At 37.3% G+C, this 21322-nt stretch overlaps 1 protein-coding gene across 1 annotated transcript in view; it reads right to left on the bottom strand.

Annotated features, from left to right (window-relative positions):
• LOC311279930 (CUB and sushi domain-containing protein 1) overlaps positions 1-21322 on the bottom strand; it is a 682447-nt gene that overhangs the window by 82100 nt on the left and 579025 nt on the right. Inside the window, exons 32-37 of the mRNA XM_084391753.1 lie at positions 20822-20935; positions 18210-18305; positions 15169-15372; positions 13370-13494; positions 7854-7950; positions 447-551 (exon numbers count right to left, since the gene is read on the bottom strand). Coding sequence (XP_084247879.1) covers positions 447-551; positions 7854-7950; positions 13370-13494; positions 15169-15372; positions 18210-18305; positions 20822-20935 — 741 coding nt within the window. The remainder of the gene's footprint in view (positions 1-446; positions 552-7853; positions 7951-13369; positions 13495-15168; positions 15373-18209; positions 18306-20821; positions 20936-21322) is intronic.

The following is a 21322-nucleotide window of genomic DNA, read 5'->3' as shown; positions in this document are numbered from 1 at the left end:
AACTACTTATCTATTGCAATGAAATTTAAGTGTGCTGTTGTCCAGATAAACTGTGAGGCCACCGTAGATGACATCGGTAAAAATAAATAAATACAAATGTACGACTGAAAATATACGACTGTTTTTTTTAGATGTTTTATGAACCATGTAAGGTTCAATTGGATCCCCATCGTTTTCCAATTTTCTTCGTGCTGGTATCGGCAAACACAAACGCCGCAGCCGAGCAAATAATGAGAGCTGGGGTTCACAGTCTTCTGCCTTTACCTGACAGCAGTGCGCAGAGAGAAGAAAGAAATACGGCTCAGTGTGTGTGCATGTGTGTGTCCGTGTCCCTGCCATGTGTGTGTTTGCCGGTGAAATATAGCGGCGAGTCTTGCTCTGGACTGTTACCAAGGGCATAGGGTTCAGGATAATGAAAGCACCATAGTGACATGTTCTATACTCACTTTTGTACTCAAGGTGAAATCCAGCGGCGACGACACTGATATCTGTATGGAAGTGCAGGTAAAGCTGGTTGGAGGTGCTGTTTAACAAGGCTGGAGCCGTTGTACCTGGAAGATAACACCAGAAAAAGGCATGAGCAGGAAAAGGGCTAGAGTTATCACACACGGACATTGTGTTCTCATTCCAGCGATCTCTCTCTTTCACACACACACACACACACACACACACACACACTAGCTAAATGATGAGAGTATGCACACAGAAACAAAAGGGCAAAGGGAGGTAAGCAGCTGTTAATCACGGCAGGCGCATCGCTCTCGTGAAAAGACTCGACCGTTTTGGACATCAGCCAAATGAAACGGAGTAGGCAAAAAGGAAATGTTTGACAGGCGCTAGTCATTGAAGTGTGTCGCTATCCTTCCGAGCTCTCATGGGGGAACTTTCATCACAGCTCAGAAGAAAGAGTCACTTATCATCCGACTAAAAAGCAAAACAGCTACTCCCACTCTGGATTCAAAGCAGAGGATTTTCCTTCTGCTTATGCATATATGGACAGAGCTAATATAGAGTGTGACATCTTTAATACGTGGAGAAAATGTCATGAATAGTACATAACATCCTTAAAGTCAACATGAAACAGTGCTGCAGTGCAACTTTAATAATCTGATATATTTCTGAGTGAAATGGGAGAGAAAATCTGTTGGCCGGGACTTGATTTTATCCTTTAGGAATTGGTTGGATTGTAAAAAAAAAAAAAAAAAAAAAAAGGGCGTTATGTACCAGACTCAGGTAATTGAAGAGGTGGATCAAGCCAGTACAGAAGTGCCCCAATGAATTGTTCACATTAAGACCAGAAATCTGACATTTTGATATCTTTAATATTTAACATAAGGGCTATTTTCTATAATTTCATATTTTAGACAGTTACTTTTTTGTCACTTTTAGTAAATGTTTATTTGCACCATAGTAGCATTAGTTCATTTTGTTCTACCCTTTCCCTTAAACACAAAATTCAACAGGCTGTTTTTGCAACTGTCTCATTAGGGAATTCCTGCCAAGTCGCAGAATACTGAACAGGCACTGATAAGTAATGTGGGCGGACATGTGTTAAAGAAATGTTCTGGGTTCAATACAAGTTGTGCTCCACTGACAAGTGGCCTGATATCAATTACCACATAAATAATTCAGTCACCCCTCAGTTTGTAAAAACAAAGCAAAATCACATATACAGTAATACCTGTACAGTTGCACCAGGGTAAATGTTAATACACAGTTTGGAAAGTATCCAAATACATAAACCTAAAGTTGGCATGAATGTCAATCCATACATACATCCATCCATCCATCCATCCATCTATCCATCCATCACTCTATCCAACTGTCTATCCATCCATCCATCCATCCATCCATCCCTCCGTCCATCCATTATATTGTTCATCCTATGCGGTTCATGGTAAAATTTGTTAATAACTAAGTATTGTACAATAAACATGTCTTATATTGTGTTGGGTCCCTAATTGATGTCCCTGAGAAAGTATAGTTTCTTAGTTATTCTTAGTTTCTATATTTCTATAATTATTCTACGGAAGACTTTCTAGACACTGGAATTCCTTTGCAATGAGTTAGTCTTGCTAGTAGGACTTTACAATAAGGTCCAATGCATTAAATAACATTAACTAACAATGAGCAATACATGTGTTGCACTATTAAATGATCTCTGTTCATGTTACTTAATAAAAATACAAATGTTCATATAGCTCATGTTCATGTTAGCTCACATTAGCTCAGGTCTATTGCATACTATTAACAGTTACAACTTTTGATTTTAAAGACCCCCTGTGGTGAAAATCAAGTTTTTAATGATGTTTATATATCTATGTGGTGTTTTTAATATGATTTAATATGGTAAACAATGTGCAAACTCTTAAGTCAACACTATTGCTGGATATTTTGTACTTAAAACTGCAGTGATATGCAGGCTTTAGCATATCATCATTACTATGCTGTGAAGCAGGGGAGTCTCAAGAGAAGTCACGTTATCCCGGCTATTTTTCTGTTGATAAAAAAAAAATCTGGGACATTGAGCAATATAGTGAGTGAATTATGTATATGATGTATATTAAGATGTTATGATGAACTATATGCCATTCTCCACTGATGTTCTAAGCTGCTCAAAGCGTTCTAAGGATGCTGATTTTTATAAGGCAGCCGTCTGACTCTGAGGTGGCGAATGGGAACGTGGTTTATGTAACATTAGCAACACATTATTAGCTGTTTGATTACATAATCAAGCAAAAGGCTAATCATATTAGTTACCGTTATGTGTCCGATGTGGAAAGCGATACATGAAACGCATTACCATTCTGATACATCGACTTGTAGGCGACCCTGTATGAGTGAGTGGAGGCGGGGCTCATTTACATATTCATGCATCTGTGTATACTAAATGAAGCAAGGGTGTAGAGTTACATTCAAGCTATTTTAAGGCATAAAAAAAAAAAAAAAAGTTAAATGAATTCAACTCAAAGATGAGTTTTAAGGGATGTAATTATTGACTACAGGGGGACTTTAATATCAGTATTAGAAAATGTTGAGATTTGGAAGCATTTGTTTTTAATTGTTAGTTCATTTTAACTAATATAACTAATGTTAACAACTGGAACCTTATTGTAAAGTGTTCCATCTCACTTGTGGTAACATTACAGTATGCATGGTTAATTCAAAGCATCTAAAGAATGTTATTTAAGAATGTAAAAAGATGGAAAACTGTATCTCACAACAAGATGGTAATAAATGAAGTAAAGCTCTAGCAAAAAAAAAAAAAACTCTGCAATGCATCACATCAGAATCCACCATCTCCCTGTGGGAATGAATGTACAATTCAAATACCGTGTAAAAGTAAATAAGGCTGGAGTAAACAAGATTGTAAAAAGAATCAACAAATACAGCTTAGAGTGTTCAGTGCATTATAGTACGCCGCCGCACAGCAACTCGGGATGAATGCTTAAATACACCCACATAGCCATGGCATGCTCTTAGAGAACTGTTTAGTTTGAGAAGAAAGATTTCTTTAAAACTCACATCTACTGTATAGCATTTATTCATACATGGATTGTTTATATATTTACACAAATGCCCAAAATTGTGTCTTGCATTTGCCAGGAAATGGTTCCCTGGCATGTTCTGCATTTAAAACATCCTTCCCATCTGACTGCTAATATTCCAGTCGATCCAAGTCCAAGTACATAAGACTGATGACCAAAGCCTGAAAAATGCTCCTTTGCGCCTGAATGATTTGACTAATCATTTTTGGATGAAGTTTGACAGCTGCGTAGAGCTCATCCAGTGTCCAGCTATTCAGCAGTCTATCATCTCTATTAGGGCCAAGGCAATCTGAGAAGATCTTAAAAGCCTCAGACGAGACTCAGACGAGCTTAAATGGACTTTGCCAGACAGAATATGTTACTCTTAAAGTACTGCATCACATTGGTTGCCAAAGAGGACAAGGAGAGATGCCTCCACACAGATTAGGGGGATTTGAGAAGAATGATTCTTTGTGAAATACATGCCCATGATTCGCTCTAAGATGAGCACTGATGTTGCTCCCGCACTAACAGACAAAAAAAGTTGCACATTCATCAGACTCAAAAATGTGTGGGGTAAAAGATGATTGGCCAGCATTTGAACTGAAGTCCAATCACGTCTATTGATTTTTGGTACGGAGCTGAAGCTTTGAGAGATATTGTGCGGAAATGTGAAGCACTGATTCATTTGCGACATGAGCAAATCCTTAAACACTACAGAGGCTACATGTTCATAATGACAAAATAACAGATTTTTTTTTTTTACAGAAATGTGGCCTTTAGTTATACAATAATATTTATATACAAAGGTAACACATAACAAGTACTTACGATAAAAACAACAACACAAGTAAATTATGCATAAATACATGCATAACTAACCCTAAACCAAACACTAATCCTAAACCTATAGTAAGAATGGTAATGCTGTTAATTAATATTACTCAGTATTTAATAATTACACTGTAAAAAGGAGACCTTACAGTAGTGTAGCCAAAAATATGATTAAATATAAAAATCATATTACATATGTTACTTATTACATATTAATCATGTTTCATCAAATGGTTAAAATGTATACTTTTTTAAGCTTTCCTGTAGCTCAAACAGTAGAGTGTTGGCGCTTGCAACGCCAAAGTCATGGGTTCGATTCCCAGGGAAAACAAGAACTGATAAGAATGTTAATGTGTACCTTGAAATGCAATACAAGTCGTCTGCCAAATGCATAAATGTAAATGTGTATAGTTTCTGTGAGGTATTAAAAAAATGTGTTACTGATTGTAGTGCTATTACTTACTAATTCGGTAATCAGAGTTTCATTTTAGTTAATAGCAGTTACTTCTGACCTGTAATGCTGCCTGAATCATAATCATACACTGTTCGCTCGTTGGCCAGAGGAGAACTGGTCCCCGACTGAGCCTGGGTTCTCCCAAGGTTTTTTTTTTCTGTCACTGATGGAATTTTAGTTCCTTGCCACTGTTGCCTTGGCTTTTGGCTTGCTTAGTTGGGGACATTTAATATTCAACAATATTATTGATCTGCCTTACTTAGGGTGGACGATGACGCAATAGAAACTTTCTTATAGAAACAAACTTTGTTGTATTATTTTCATGTTATCACTGTGAAGCTGCTCTGATGCAATCTGTATTGTAAAAAGTGCTATATAAATAAAGGTGACTTGACTTGACTAGACTAGAATGTTAATATTGCATTCCTCTGTTGATGTTGGAACAATATTCAAAAGTGTTACCCATAATTTTCATAAATTAAAAAGCCTCCTTTGGAGAAATAGTGATTATAGTCTGATCTCAGCCATGTTTCATCTTCAGAATCCTGACGTGCAGTTAGAATTATGTAAATAATGACAGCAATATCTTAAAAAAATAAAAAAATAAAAATGTGTGCAGTTGTAATTAAATTGGTATTTGTTGAGCCGCAATTAATCCCACATGATGAAATGTGTGGGGAGACAGAAACACAAAACATATCTGACAGTTTAATTAAGGGTATTATCCTAATGGATTTGTGACTAGAGGAAGAATGAAACGACCGATTGTGATGGGCGAGTGTGCGAGGGATATAAAAGGCGATCACGCAGGCGACAGGAGAGCGAAGAGTGCATTTTAATGGGCAGCCAAACACCATGCCTAATGACGCTGACTCCTGATTCCCTGCCATGTCTTACCAATGCTCACAAATGACTCCAGGCTTGTATAATTTGGACCATTGAGATCTAAATGAGGGGAAATTACCGTTTTATCATCAAATTCAATCATAGACTGGCATCAGGTGTCTCAGGAGATGGGGTGAAGATGGTTTAGCATTTAAAGTGCTTCTTAGCTTTTGAGAATATGGCTTGGGGAAGGTGAGGAGTGCTAGACAGTGTGAAGTGCCAGTGAACACATGCCTTAGAGCAGCTGGAGCTCCCTGGCTGGGTGACCTTTCACCAGCATGCTAGTGTGGCGCAGAGGCGAAGTTCATTATAGCCGTGTTGAAAGTATAGCTAGAGGCCTGGCCACATTTCTGTCTACTGGGAGAGACCCAAAAAAGGTTAAGCCTCCTCTCTCAAAGGAAGATCTTGCCTCCTCTTCCTAATCCTGCTGTGAGACCTTTTTGTAAAAAAAATAATTCCTTTTTATTTTGTAATGTTATTTTTTTAACCTTTTTTTTCTAAATAGCTTTATCAAATCAATATTTATTTGATTTGTTTGCACTGTTTAATCCTCATTAAATACTTTGTATATTTTACAATTTATTATTGTTTGGGTAGTTGGTGCATAATGTGCCTTTTTAGATTTTTGAGCTCTTTTTAATCAATATTGAATTTTTAGGTTTATGATATAACATTTATAATAATGTATAAGGAAATGTGTATATCTTAGGACATGTAACTGGTCACTTTTTTTTTTTATGCTGTTCATTTTTTACATTTTTACATTTTGTCACAATCGAAACCTCGATTCTCAACATTGTTTTTTTTTTTTTTTTTTCATGAAACATTACTATTGGTCACCCTTTTATGTCTTTCTGTGGGTTTTGAAATTATTTAACCAAGCTTGCGACTAAACCATGTAATTCACTGGATCCTCAAACTGTTGGAAAACCTCCAACACCACCTCTATTGTGAATGAATATGCCAGATAAGTACAGAATGTCTCTGCTTGTTTGCAATGCAAAAGTTGATAAAGAGCTGGTTCTTTGAATAAATACAGCACTTTCTTTACTCAAGAAGCATGATATATATAAATGCTAATGTTGTATGTATTTGAGGAGCAGAGAAGAGTGTCTAAGTCCAGAATTTGTTGTTGAGTCATAGCCAACACTGTCTTAAAAAGCCTTTGCATAGCACTTCATCTTTAATAACATAAGATTTTGGACAAATAACAGAAAAAAAAGAAGAAAAAAAAACAGTTTACACATGGTTACAGTAAACTTTATAACATGTAAGTTAATGAAAACTTAATGTGATGCACTTACAGTACTAGCTCAGATGCGGCCGTTCTAATGATGGACAAAACACATATGTCAGAAATTCTCAAAAAATTGCTGGTCAAAAACCTCATAGCTCCATTTGAGCTTGATTTTGGTGAAATGTTAACAATATAATGGCACATGCAAGTGTCTGACCATTTAAAGCCACAATATCAACTTTGACAATGTCTTAAAAGTAGCATTTTTGGAGGTTTTCCACCCGCCAGAGACGATATGCAGTCTCTCAGAAGCGTTAAATAAATATGAGATCATAAAATGCTAGCTTTCCAGAAGTATTTCATATCCACTATGAATAACTAGAACAACAACAAAAAAAGGATAAACACTTTTCAGTAGAGTGAGAAAAAGCTAAACTCTACATAGTAAAACACAAGCTGTAATTATGGCATTTAAAAAAAAAAAACTTTAAAACATTCAATCTTTCAGTTTTAAACATTCAGATTTTTGGGTACTGAACATCGTGATAATAAAGTGGGATAGAATAAATGTGGGTGGTGGTTTGCCAACTGGAACTCAAAAGGGTGTAATAATTGATACTGTTAATCAACCAAATGTAAAATGAGGACATTCATCTGTTATGTAAGGGATGGCACATAGACAGCGTTCCAGGACTGGAGCTAATTTCAGCCCTTCCAAGAATCCAGGGGCATAAAACCAGTGGCGGGGTTTGGCTCTCAGTTTTATTGCAATATGAAAGCGTAATGAGCTATAAAGAACTACATGATATGCAAATGAGCTGTAGGAGGGGACTTCTGTAAATCAGGTGCTGTATCACTCCAACAGACTATTATTGAAATTAGCAGTTAAAAGGGGATTAATAAAGACAATACAAACCTGAAAAGCTCCCGAGCTTTGGAGCTGTCATATCGCCACCATCATAGATTTCTAACGAGTCCCAGTTATGCTCGGTAGCAAAGCTCATGACTTGGATCTGCCAAGAAAATGGAGACACACATCATGAAATGACAAATTTATGTACAATGAAACAATTCATTGACAAAATGTCATATGCTATACATTTGCAGCATTGCTTATAATCCTAAGCAATCTCTCTGAACCTAAACAGGTGGTTTCTGCTAATACCTTTAAGACATCAATATGTAAATGGTTCATAGCTAGATATGGTCATATGTTAATGTACTCATGGTGTTAATACCATGACGATTTCTGAAAGATCCAAATCCCTTTCAAGGGAACTCGCGCTGCGTCGAGAATTGACGCTGTGGGAACGCCTCTGCGTGATTGCGTCCTGAAGCACGTGTGAAATCAGTCCAATGGCCTGATGGGACATCATAGGCGGGTGACGTCATGACCAGGAAGCTATAAAGTGCTAGCCTGGTTCTACCAGACTCTCGTACATTTCATTTGTACAGAGAGTCTGGCCTCTCTCCATTGACAAGCGTTAACTTCCTTGTAGGCGGGTACTCTGTTGAAGTTTAAAACTATTGGATCTGACCAGAGTCACTCTGGATCTGCCATAACCAATTGCTAACGTTTGGTCGTGACGTATGTCAACTCAAACTAGCGCACGATCTCAACGTCATCGTTCTCAGCCACTCCCTCTGTTCGCTGATTGGACCGGTTAAAAATTGATCGGAGAAAACCAAAGAATACACCACAATCCCAGACGGAGTTACTGAAGGAAAATGAAATTGAGCGGAAGTACGTAGGAGGGCGGAGCCAGGCTAATAAAGTGCGCCCAGACCAAACAATGTCAGCTTCTATGCCTTCAGCAAGCACTCTGTGTGAAATTTTCTCTGTCTATTCATTGTTTATTTGTCACAAGCATATGTGTATATATATATATATATATATAAAGACAGGAGTATAAAGGCGAGCAAACAGCATTTTGAAACGTGTGTTCCTCCCTGCCCTCGCTACATCACGGGTGGGGAAACACGCAATATATGTGTTGTTTGTTTGGGAGCGGAGCACGCACATCAGCTCTCCTGTGGGCTGACAATGTTCACTCATAAAATGTCCTTACGTGTTTTACTGTTACTTCTGTCCCAGTAGCTTTCTGTTCACACTATATTTAATCCTGTCATTAGGGGGCGTTCTAGCCGGTTAGTTAAATAAATAAAAAGGAGAAGAGAAGAAGCATGAGGTAGGAAGGACGTTACGAAGGACGTAACCATATGGAGAAGCTTTCTCACCGATGCTATCTTGTGTTGTGCCCTGTTTTGAGGAACTTGTGGTTCCATAACTCACTGTTGTACTATTGTTAGTATATTTTTTTTGTATGTATGATGTTTGATAAGGTTTATGTTCCTATGTTATTGGTAAATATATTAATGGGCAGGACTAAGCACATTTTGTTTGATTGATTCAGAGGATCCGTGTAAGCATGAGGAAACAGTTCAACTATAAATAGCCCAAAAAGGGATTAATTGTCTTCATTCTGCCAACAACACTCTTTCCATCTATTGTTCATTTCATGAGCTACAATTAATCAACGATACCAACAGCCGCTTGGAGACTCGTTTGCAGGCTGATGTGGCTTCATCATTTCCCCAAATTTGCCCAGTGGCCTTTGTCCATCATGGCCTCCTAATCATCCCCATATATATATACTAATTGGCTTCATCACTCTGTCTCCTCTCCACCAATAAGCTGGTGTGGCGTTCTGGCGCAGTATGGCTGCCGTCGCATCATCCAGGTGGATGCTGCACATTGGTGGTGGTTGAGGAGATTCCCCCCCTTCTACGTAAAGCGCTTTGAGTGCAGAGAAAAGCGCTATATAAATGCAATGAATTATCCTCATTGCACTTAAGTACTGTTTCATCTCACTCTTACATCTCCAAAGACTGAGCTCTTGGTAGCCAAACAACTATTTGGTGTTTCCTTCGCAGCTGAAGGGCTGTGTATGTTATGTGTTTGCTGACTGTGTGTTGATTTGAGGAGTAAATTTTATGATAAAAATAATAATAATAATAATAATAATAATAATAATTTGTTACATTTATATAGCGTTTTTTCTGGGTACTCAAGGCGCTTTACATGGAAGTGGGAATCTCCTCAACAGTTTAAGCCATTTACACATGGCTCATTGAAGCGTGGAAGTTTATGGTCCCTTAATTCTTTATGCAGCATCAAAACATGTGTTACAGTGTAAAGAAAAGCATGCACTATCGGGAGTTTTAGCTCCGCTCCTGTTGGCTTTCTTCTCAAGGGAAAAACGTCTTATACAAGTGGCTCGGATCTCGCGTTTGCCGAGGCAGTGTGCAGATTACGGGCCTGCAATAAAGAATCTAGTCGCTCGGATCTCACATTTGCAGAGGCAGCACTTAGATTATAATCTAGTGGTGAGATCTCGACGGGCCTGCAATAAAGAATCTAATGGCTCGAATCTCGCATAGATTACGGGTCCGCAGTATATTTATAATATAACAAAATTATGCGGAGGGAACCGAGCAGACAGGAGTTTCCCTTTCTCTCTTGTTCCTATGATCGCAAACTAATTATATGTGTTTGCAAGCTATGATTTATGATTATTTTTGTTTTTGAGATTCTTATATAACATTCAGCCTGTCATTCAGACCGTGTATACTTGTCTGTTTGTTCCTTGGCTGCATTTCATTTGAGAAATTAAATGGAACATTTCTCTGGCTTTGAGAAGTTAGATGCCTGTGTGAAAATACTATATTCAGCATTTCATCCAGATCATTCTTTACTTGTCTGGTTGATATTTGGCTATATTTAATTTTGAGGAATTAAATGATAAATATTCTTCTGATTTTTGTGAAATTAGATGGCTGTATTAATATACCATTCAGCCTTTCATCCAGACAGTGTTTACTTGTCTTGTTTGATCTTTGGCTACATTTAATTCGGGGGAATTCCATTTGGAGAAATTCCAGGGGGTAAATGGATAACACCTAAATATACGGTGCCCTCAGGGGGCCATTCTGCAAACCCCGCCACCTTGTGTGCTTCGGGGTGCAGCGGTCTCCAGCAAGTTCTAGTCTCAGTGTCTGCCTGGAAACGTTGCGGCACTGGGACACTTGCCCCTTCCAAGGAGGGGTTTCAGAAGGGTCACTTTGGTTGCTTGCTGCTGGTCATCCGTTTCAGGGCACCGTATTGGCAGACAGTCGAGAGACTGGTTCCCTTAGTAGATTTTTTAGCAGTGTGGAAACTAATACCAAATATATCTCAATGGGTCCTGCACACAGGGGGGTTCTGTCTTGTTGTAGGCCCTGAGCAGGCTTTAGTTATGGAACAGGGGGTAAAAGCTATGCTGGGGAAGAGGATTGTAGAATGTTCTTCCTTTCGGCCTAGTCTTGTCCCCCGGTATTTTTATTACATCAACGTTTGGTCATTTTTGGCTCATTGTGGAGCAGATGATGGTTTGGCATCGGGATGTCGTCCTTGCCCACATGAAAGTATTGGGGGGTCAAGGCTGAACGCAAAGAAAAGTAAATTTTCTCTATTACAGAGGACCACTTTTCAGGTGTGGTGTGGGATTTGAGAGCATTGCAGGCACATCTGTCTCCTGCTCGTATTGGTTGGATCCTCACAGCGGTGAGCAAGATAAAGCTAGGCCACTCACTGTCAAACAGAGACTGTTAGGTCTGATGGCAGCTGCGTCCAACGGAATACCTTTTGGCCTGCTGTACATGAGAATTTTGCAGTGATGGCTCAAGACCAAGGGGTTTCCCTGAGGGGCAACCCGTTTTGCATGATCAAGGTTAAGCGCAGGTGCTTCATACTTTGGTTATGTGGAAGAAGCCTTGTTTCTTGTCCCAGGGTCAGTGACAAGATCAGGAGGAGTATGGCGGCTTTGTAAGCCTTATAATAGGGGTATCCCTATAAGAGATGTGTGATGCGGTAAGTATTGCAACCTATATTTGGGTTTCACCCCCAGGTCCCAGGTGCTTCTGTCTAAGTTGTGCTCACCTGATTTCACACAAGACAGGCACTGGTCAGTAGGGCAGCGTGGGTATAAACGTTCCCACAGTGTCAATTCTCGACGCAGCGCGAGTTCCCTTGAAAGGGAACGTCTCGGTTACGAATGTAACCTTGGTTCCCTGAAAAGAGAACGAGACGCTCTATCACCCAACCATACTTCCAGCATGCCTGTGATCGACTTACTTCAGCCTATCAGAAGCTGACATTGTTTGGTCTGGGTGTACTTTATAGCTTCCTGGTCATGACGTCACCCGCCTATGACGTGTTTCAGGACGCAATCACGCAGAGGTGTTCCCACAGCGTTTCAGGGAACCAAGGTTACAGTTGTAACCAAAACGTTTTTCAGTTTAATCTTCATAAATGGTCTGGCTGAACTGTGGAAGTAACTGTGTGCTGTGAATATTACAGTATATTCACATAGTACATTAATCTCTTTACAGTATTTTAGCAAGGATAATCCTATTTTTTAATAAAAAAATAATAACAAGATTGTCTAAAAACAATAATTATGTCAGTATTTCTACAGTATCGGTAGTACAGTATTCACCCTCTTGTACCTTATTGCTTAACATAACAAAAATAACTGTAAATGAACACAAAGTTATTAATAGGAAATAATAATAGAAAAAAGTCCTCTTTTATTTATTTTTTTACTTGCTTCAAGACATGCTTCAAATTCTGACAGCTTACAATCAGTATTAACCCCTTCCCAGTCACCCCCAATTTTGGCAAGTGCTGCATACATGAAATGCCCAAAATAAAAAGGTTACTGCTCATAAGTAATTCTGAATAGAAACATAACACACATACATTTAGAAAGCCAACACTTGAGAGTTTATAGTTCAAGACTCAAAATTAACCAGACTGTTATTAATATTGAGATATATAAGCTCAAACATATTTTGAACTAAAATAATCTGGGATCACCAGTGATCCCTGACTGGTAAGGGGTTTTAATGAATTATGTATTTTACATTTGATTATTAATCTTTTTTTTTAATCTTATTATATGTTGTTGGGTTTTTTTTTTTTTTTTATGCTTACTCTGATGCTTCATATAGTTTTCAGATTACCTGAAAAAACTTTAAGAACTGTAAATGTGAATTTTTGTTCTATAGCTTTCATTTGCCCTATAATTAGTTCTTTCCTTTATTACTAACTGTTTACTTGCCTTAATTGAGGAAAAGTGTGAAGCAATGTTTGGTCAATAGAGAAATACTATACATTGCTTTAATTTTACCGAATTTGGTTGTTATCTAATTAATTGTTAATATTATATTTAGTTATTTTTTATATAATTTTCTTTAAAAAAAAATAACGTGTTTAACAGCCTTTTTCCCCCTGTGGTCTCGAAATATCATTTCAATCAATGATTTTAATCATTTCAGCAGGTGTAGCTTTACTGCATTTGATGAGTTCACACATGGCTCTTTTGTACTTGCCTGGATACCGGCTCCTTCTGTTACAATGATTTTCCACACACAGTTCAGGCTGTTCCCATAAGGCTCTGGGAACCCAGGGGAGAGGATGGTACCTCTCCTTTCTGTTAGATTCCCGCTGCATGGAACTGTGGAGCAAAACAGAGGCAAAATTGAGCTCATGCTGAGGATGGAACAGTACAAGTGCCTGAAATGAGTCCTGTGAGAAAGACAGCTGTCTCCTTTGACACAAGATGTGATTACGCCTAAGGTAACATGAACCAAAGCCATCATCCCCCTGCTAAAACATACATTCTCTGCATGAGAAATGTCTTTCTGGTACCACTTTATATTTACCACGAAACAATCTTATATCATTTCATTTTTAAAGACTTTCTAGCCGTAGAAGCTAACAATATTCGTAATAAGTCAACATGACCAACAATCCAAGTTTAAAAATGACAAATTACAGAAGTAAAATGGGTTGCGTTTCCTTGTGTTCTTGTGTACTTTTTTCAACATATTAACAATGCCATGCTTTATCTTTGCTGGTAGATTCCAATTTTTTTCTTCCATTGATGGATGTTTAAATGTTAGTTATTTTTTTATTATTAAAGAAGATGTTTTTCCTGCATCTGATTTTTGTGGAGGGCTCTTAAAATCATTAAAAAAGCATTAAAAATGAAATTGCATACTGTCTGATTAGTATGCTACATTTGAATTTGAACTTACTTATACTGAACTTCTATATTGTATGAATATGAAATATTTATCTATATATTAATGAAATTTGGACATACTACAGCCGCCATGTTGTTACAGTTGTGTCACTTCACTGTAATTCATATATCCTCTCCAGTGGCCTCATGGGAAAGTAAAGGTGGAAGTAGTAGGTCATCCGGGGACTTTTCGCCAACTGTTATGTATTCGGACATACTACTCTTCTAGCATACAGTTTTGTTTTTGTTTTGTTTTTAGTAGGGAAGTATTCTATTTCGGACATAGTGTATGTTTCCTGTCTGATACCTTTGGCGTCACATAAATTATGAAGGATTGTCATGACATCACTTTCCTGAAGCTCCAGAGCAATTAGTTGCATGACATTTATGGCTCAATCTCTATTCAGGTATTACAGACTGACCAGCAAACAGTGTTTCATGTTGACTTTAATTCATAGATGAAATGGATGAATGTGGAATGATTTTTATGTTGTAGTTAAGAAGCTAAATATATTTAATTTCTATTAATATTCAATAGATATCTACCTTTCAGTTTGTAATACTTATGAAAACTGGGGAATTGAGATTTGAAAGCAGACTGAAATGAGGATGTGCCTTGGGTGTGATAAAATCGTGACAGCACTATAGAATACAGCGACAGTTAAATGCTCAGTATTAAAGCCTGGAGGTTACGGCTTTGAACTGAAGGCTGTGGCCCAGAGGCCCTTGGATTCAGCTTTCAGCCCCTTGAGGATGGCAGTATAGAAGGAAATATTAACTAGAGGCCTGACATTTTAAATCCTCATAGAGGCCACTGCCATTTCGTCCTCCAGCAGGATTCCTAACCCTTATTAGTTGCCTCAAGGTTACAGAAGATCATGAGAAACTCGCACATTTACATTCTCTATGACTTGAGAAAATACGGGGCTATGAATGCCAATCTGAATGATGGTCCCTGTTAGCAAGCAAATAAAAGTAACATGGAATTTGTGCTGGCTTTTTTTTTTTTTTTGTATTTCTAACATTCATTCACAATGAATTGTTTAGTCCTGAATAAAACATGACTAGTGTGCATTTTCCTTGGATAAATCCAGGCTAGCTTACCTATACAATTTGGGATGGTGTCATTCCACTGTGCCAGAGCGTTAGGGACCGCGTGGCACTTGATGGCTTTAGATCCCTGGAGAAGGTATCCGGGGTTACACTCGAAACGAACAATGGAGCCAGCTGAGAATTCTGAACCGATCCGCCTGCCGTATCTGGGCTCTGGGATGGAACTGCACTGTGTATCACTGGTGCGAGGAACAGCTAGTGGACAGCAAACAGATCTCTAATCAAAATGGAGCAGATGTGCCAAAAGCTCAAGCTCAAGCTGCCTTTACAATATAGTAACAATGTACTATGTTACAATAGAGTAAATTACTAGGTTTTTGTCACAATATATATATATAAATGTCAAATAAATGCTGTTCTTTTGAACTTTCTATTTATCAACCAATCCTGTAAAAAAGTATCATCATTTCCACAAAAATATTAAACGGAACAACTGTTTTCAACTTTGATGAAAATAATACGAAATGTTTCTTGAGCAACAAATCAACATATTATAATGATTTCATTTGACAATAAAGACTGAAGTAATGATGCTGAAAATTCAGCTTTGGCCAAACAGGAAGAAAAATACATTTTAAAATATATTCAAATGGAAAAAGTGTTATTTTAAATTGTAATAATATATCACAGTATTACTGCTTTTACTGTATTAAATTGATGCAGCCTTTGTGAACATGAACAAACAAACAAACGTTTGAACGGTATGTGGCGAGCAGGACGAGGCCTAGAGTCGTGAGAGATACAGTAGTATGGGCAAATATAAATACATATACATACATACATACATACATACATACATAATACTGCTAACACAACCCATATAACCCAGTTGATTTCAAATGAGTTTTACTTTTACCATGTTGCTAAGCTAATGACTCAATACTTTAATAAACCCATTATACAAATATTTACAGCAGCAGGCATTTAATGGGTAAAGTCCATTTCTATTTTTGGTAAACAAAGTGACGTTTTTTTTTCTACCCCTTTTAGTAATGAATTAATTAAAAACAACATTTCGCTTTGAAACACAGATAACGTTCCATATTTGTTTGTAACCTACTGTTGTAGGCTTCCCGGTGCAGAAGTGTACACTGTGACTATTTTAGCACTCTTTTTATAGAAAACCCACATATGCATTTTTGTAGTACATTTGTATGAGCATCTTCATGACCCTAGCACAGAGAACTTTGCAGGTTTTGTTTTCGAACATTGTAGTAACTTTGGTTCTTTTTGTCTATTTATGCCTTAACTTTCATCTGACGGCTGTGGATATATAGGAAGAGGCTGGTAGAACCATCCACCATCACCTGGATACCTCCATGAGCCAAATGAACTGTCCTAACTGTCAGAGAACATTTCTCACACACCCACTGTTCTCTCTGCGCACATTGCTGTACGCTATAAAATGGTGAGGAGATATGAAAAGAGACAGAGCAGGCTTGCCGCGGTCTGCGTTGTGTGTGTGAAAGCTCGCTGATGCGGCCGTGAAAAATTCCTATTGTATCTTTTTATAAGGCAGCTGATAAAGCGATTTAAAAAGAGTCATTTATATACTCTTTTATGACACATTTTAAAATGAGGGAAAATGCCTCACACATCCTGCGGCACCCTGCTGCTGTCTGGGAAATTTCAAACCTCAGGGGTGAGTCATTTAAAGGAACAGTTTATCAAAAAAGAATTTACTCACCCTCATGTAATCCCCAAAAATAGCTCACCCATAAATGCTTTTAAAAAATGTTTTTATTATTATTATTAGGGGTTCAAGCACGTAGAACTGAAACCCTATTGTATTTGTTAGAATTACCAAGGATCAGCATTGTCCCCAAAAAGTGACCGGGCAGACCAAACCGTAATGCTGGGTGCACACTACAAGATATTCGGGGCAATTTTGGACCGATTTCTACCCTTCTGAAAATGTAGGTAAAGTCCCAATTATCTTTATTGGTTCTACAGATTCATATTGTGAGTAATAATACAGTTACTAAGCTCTATAAATGCATCATTGATGGCTATAAGTAAAGTGAAAACATAGGATGCAATTGTCCTAAAGCAAATGTTAAGAAATCATGAAGATGTGCTCATCATACATTTTAAGTTGTTTATCTGTAAATGTAATTAATGAACAATAATAAAAGAAAATAATGAAAAGAAAAAAAGAAATAATTTTGTATATATTTTTTTAAGTTACATACTAGCAAAACACTGCAACAACATTTTTAAAAGTATAATTCCAAACTGCTATTAGCAATACCATGCATATGGGTGAGGAGATATAGATTTTAACAAATGATTTAATGGCGTCTAATGCAAACATTAGCCATTAAAGACATAATCGATAACTAATTGGTAGAGCAAACAAGGGTCTCTGGAACTATTTTATATTTGATCATTTATAAATCAGCGTATAATAGATTATGAGCATGCACATTGAAAAAGCAAATGCATGACTTATAAGTAATTATAAAAATAATATAAATGTAACTATAACTGGTCTTATAATGAAGTATAGGTCTTAATGAGTAATGAATAATACTTATAGATGGGGCTATAATTCATTATAAGCATGGACTTCATAGAAAGTGTTACCGAAAATGTCTCCAAGCATAAAACTGTGAGGCAACTCTCAAAATACTCATGAGAACAGCGTGCAAATCATTCTCCCATTCAGCTTTACTCAGAGCTAAATGCATTACAAATTACATCAAATTCAAGCCCCTTCCTGATTTGACTCTATTGTGTATTGGTTATGACATTGTGATTGCGCTGTTAACTTCTCTGTGTGAAATATAAAGGCTATTTCCCACAGTAAGCGGGCTCAGGCATACTGATCAGCAGGCCGGCCCTACACTACACAGCCGTGATTTCACTTTATACACACTGCTAATATACACTTCACCCTATACACGCTGCCAATATATACACGACACAAACGCACCAAAGGCTAACTGAATGTTTTGGAATTGAAGATTAAAAACAAAGCCTTGGCTCTGCACGATGACCTGTTATTGACTGAGAGTTGAGCGTGTGCTTACCTTGGTAAACAAAATGGAAACCTTTGGCAGAAGGACCGCTTTTTGCGCTGAATCTCAGCATGATTTGGTTTGAAGTGGCCAAGGGCAAGGTTTCTCCTGCAAAAACACAATATGGCAGACATTAAAATCTCTCAGAATTGCTTGTGGAGGCAAATGTGCCACAACAAACTGTAGCCTTAAGAAGTGTACATGATGAATGGCTTAATAACTCTGATCAGCCTCCAAGGCAAAAGGTGGAGAGGGCAGGTCAGCAACAATGGGCCTAAAACTGATGGATACCCAAAGAAATACTCAAGCTGTCTTCAGCATGTTCATAGATGCAATGGGTAAATTAAAAGAAAATCCCAAACCGAAAGGCTGACTTACCCTTGAGCTAAACTATGAGCTTTTACAAAATCAAAGTGTACTTTTACAAAGTTGTATCCAAAGGAGGAAACAAAGTGCTGATATAGATGGCAACTGAACACTACAGTTGAGCCTGGAGGGTTAAACACTCTAACTATGAATTGAGTGGCCTGTCAAGATTTCTGGCCCACTGCTCACAAAGCTGAGATAGAAATTATATGAATTTACAGCGCTTCCCATGGGAATATAATGTTGCACAGCAGACCATGAAAATATACAGTATAAAAATGCCATACAAACAGTTTGTGTGCAATGGCCGCCATCAATCCTGCAAAGACTGTGGAATTAGCTGTGATTTTCTTGTTCTTGGCATTTTATTACCTTTCACTCAATAATACCAGCAATAATTCAGCAGGAAGCTGCAAGGATAACATTTTCTTTTTAGAAAGAATTAAACGAGTGTAGAACCAAAGGGCAAAACCGACAACATGGATCCAAGATTTAAGATTTAAACTTGATATAAATACAGTGGTCCAAAAAGTATTTGAACACTTAAGCCACACTTAAAATGTAAATGTTATCAATAAATAAAACAACAAAATATCAAACCAAGAAGCATTCATTTTAAAAGAAGATAGCAAAAACTTGCTTTAATGACAAACATATTTTTGTATTATTTAGGTTTGAAATGATAAAACCAATACATATACTGTTTAGAACAAGGACAAAAAGTATTTTGACACTTTCTGGTTGCCGGACATTAGCGGATCATGTTGATAGTTAATGTGATTCTCTACTTCTGTGGTTACTCTGATAGGACACCTCTATGAACTTAAAGAAAACCGACTTATTTATCTATACAAAAAAAAAAAAAAAAAAAAAAAAAAAAATTATTAAAAGTCTGCAAATAGTTTCTAAAAATATGGGAAACTGAAATATTTCTGAGAATTTTTTTTGCATAATTTGCCGATTCCATTTGTTTTTATATTGTGTTGTCTAATGCAATTACATTTTTTTTTTATTTTTTTTTTTATTAGATTTATTTTCAAAACTATAGATCTAGACAGGATTTATTAGAACTCATTTTTAATCTTAATCTATATAGTTAATGTAAAATAGATTCAAAAGGTGGAAGAACTTATTACTGAAGGTTACAACTTTGGTACCGTTTTACTTAAACATTTAAAACTGCATTTTAACTTAAGTTTTTATTGTTTCAGTTTTATTTGACTTATTTTTTTTGGAGCAACTTTCTGCTATTATGTTTACTCGGGGTCTTTGCAGCAATTATTTTACCGCAAATCGCGCGCTGTTGGCATCGAGCCTGAGAAATGTAGCCATACTTTTGATCGACTTTTCCACATCTTTATGGTATTGTGTGTGTGTGTGTTCGCGTTTCATATGAGTATGTGCGCGGAGAGTTTGTGTGTGTGTGCACGGGTCACATTGAGTATGTGTATGTGCGCGAGTTTGTGTGTGTGTGTGTGCTCGCGTTTCATATAAGTATGTGCGTGGAGAGTTTGTGTGTGCGCGCGCGCGTCTCATATGAGTATTTGCTCGGAGAGTTCCGCGCGTCTCGTATAGAGTTTGCTTGTATGTGCGTGAGCGACTTTATGTGTGTCGTTGTGCATTTCATATGTATTTGTTTTATCAAAAATTAATAAATTATAGTTTTTTTATTTAAAATAAAAGGAAAAGGAATTTACAAAGGAAATGTTTACTGTTCATGTTTTTATATTGTATGGAAAAATCCCACTTAAAAAAACAGACCGCCATTACATTTTTCCTCTCGTACCCCTGGGGGTGCGCGTACCACACTTTGGGAATCCCTGCTGTAGATGACTCCAAAGTCCAAAACTGATTTAATGAGGTCTTTCAGGTTGACTTATGTGTGCAAATATGTATTTGTTATTTTCTTTTTTGATGATTTAGTAAAAATATTACTTGCAAAAAGAGGACTTATGTTTGCTCGAGCCTGACAAAGTGTGTTCACTTTACCGTATAACAGAAATTTGAAACAATAAATACAAATACAAAATAATCAGCTAACACTTTCTAAAAAATGATACTCCCTCTGCATTTCCCCTTTGGAAAGAATCCATTAAACCTTACTTGAGACCTCATTCACTGCTTAATTGTCTGCACAATTGTCTTTTCACTGATTTAAAAAGCCATATATGCCTGTTTGCTTCTTTTCAACGGATTCTGTGCATTTCAAAGCAAACTCAAAGCAACAAAACTGTGGTGAATGTAAAGCCATTACTTACCGGAATGAGATCCAGCCAGGGAGCTTAGCAGCCTAGAATTCTGATTGGGCCCATCAAATAACTCAACGGAGTCGTTCATGGCAGTCTGGAAATAGGCAAATTGCCCAAAAACCACTAAGGAAACACAATGAAACACACAGAGCGTGTTACTATCATCACCACTGCTGGGAAGAGACACTAACAAAAGTAGTACAGTGAGTTAAGAATAAAAGAAACATAAATTTCCCATTGACACTCATATTTCAGGTTGATGGTTTTATAAGTGTCCATATGCAGTCTGCACAGAAGTATGTATAGCCTAGACACATCAGCCCCATCTAGATAAAGTGGCACATGAGATTAAATTCATTACAATAGAAGATTTGGATTACAGAAATCATGCCGTGAAATTGTGAATAAACCGTAAACTCATACCGCAGAACACCACTTATACTACTGCGGCAGCTGTGCTGAAAACAAATGACAGAGCTATGTGGGAATCAAGAGCCCAGTTTTTGCTTG

This window comes from Rutilus rutilus (assembly GCF_951802725.1).
Source record: "Rutilus rutilus genome assembly, chromosome: 20".
Classification (NCBI taxonomy): Eukaryota; Metazoa; Chordata; class Actinopteri; order Cypriniformes; family Leuciscidae; genus Rutilus; species Rutilus rutilus.
Note: the sequence above shows the minus strand (reverse complement) of the source record. Positions and strands in the feature narration are given on the sequence as shown.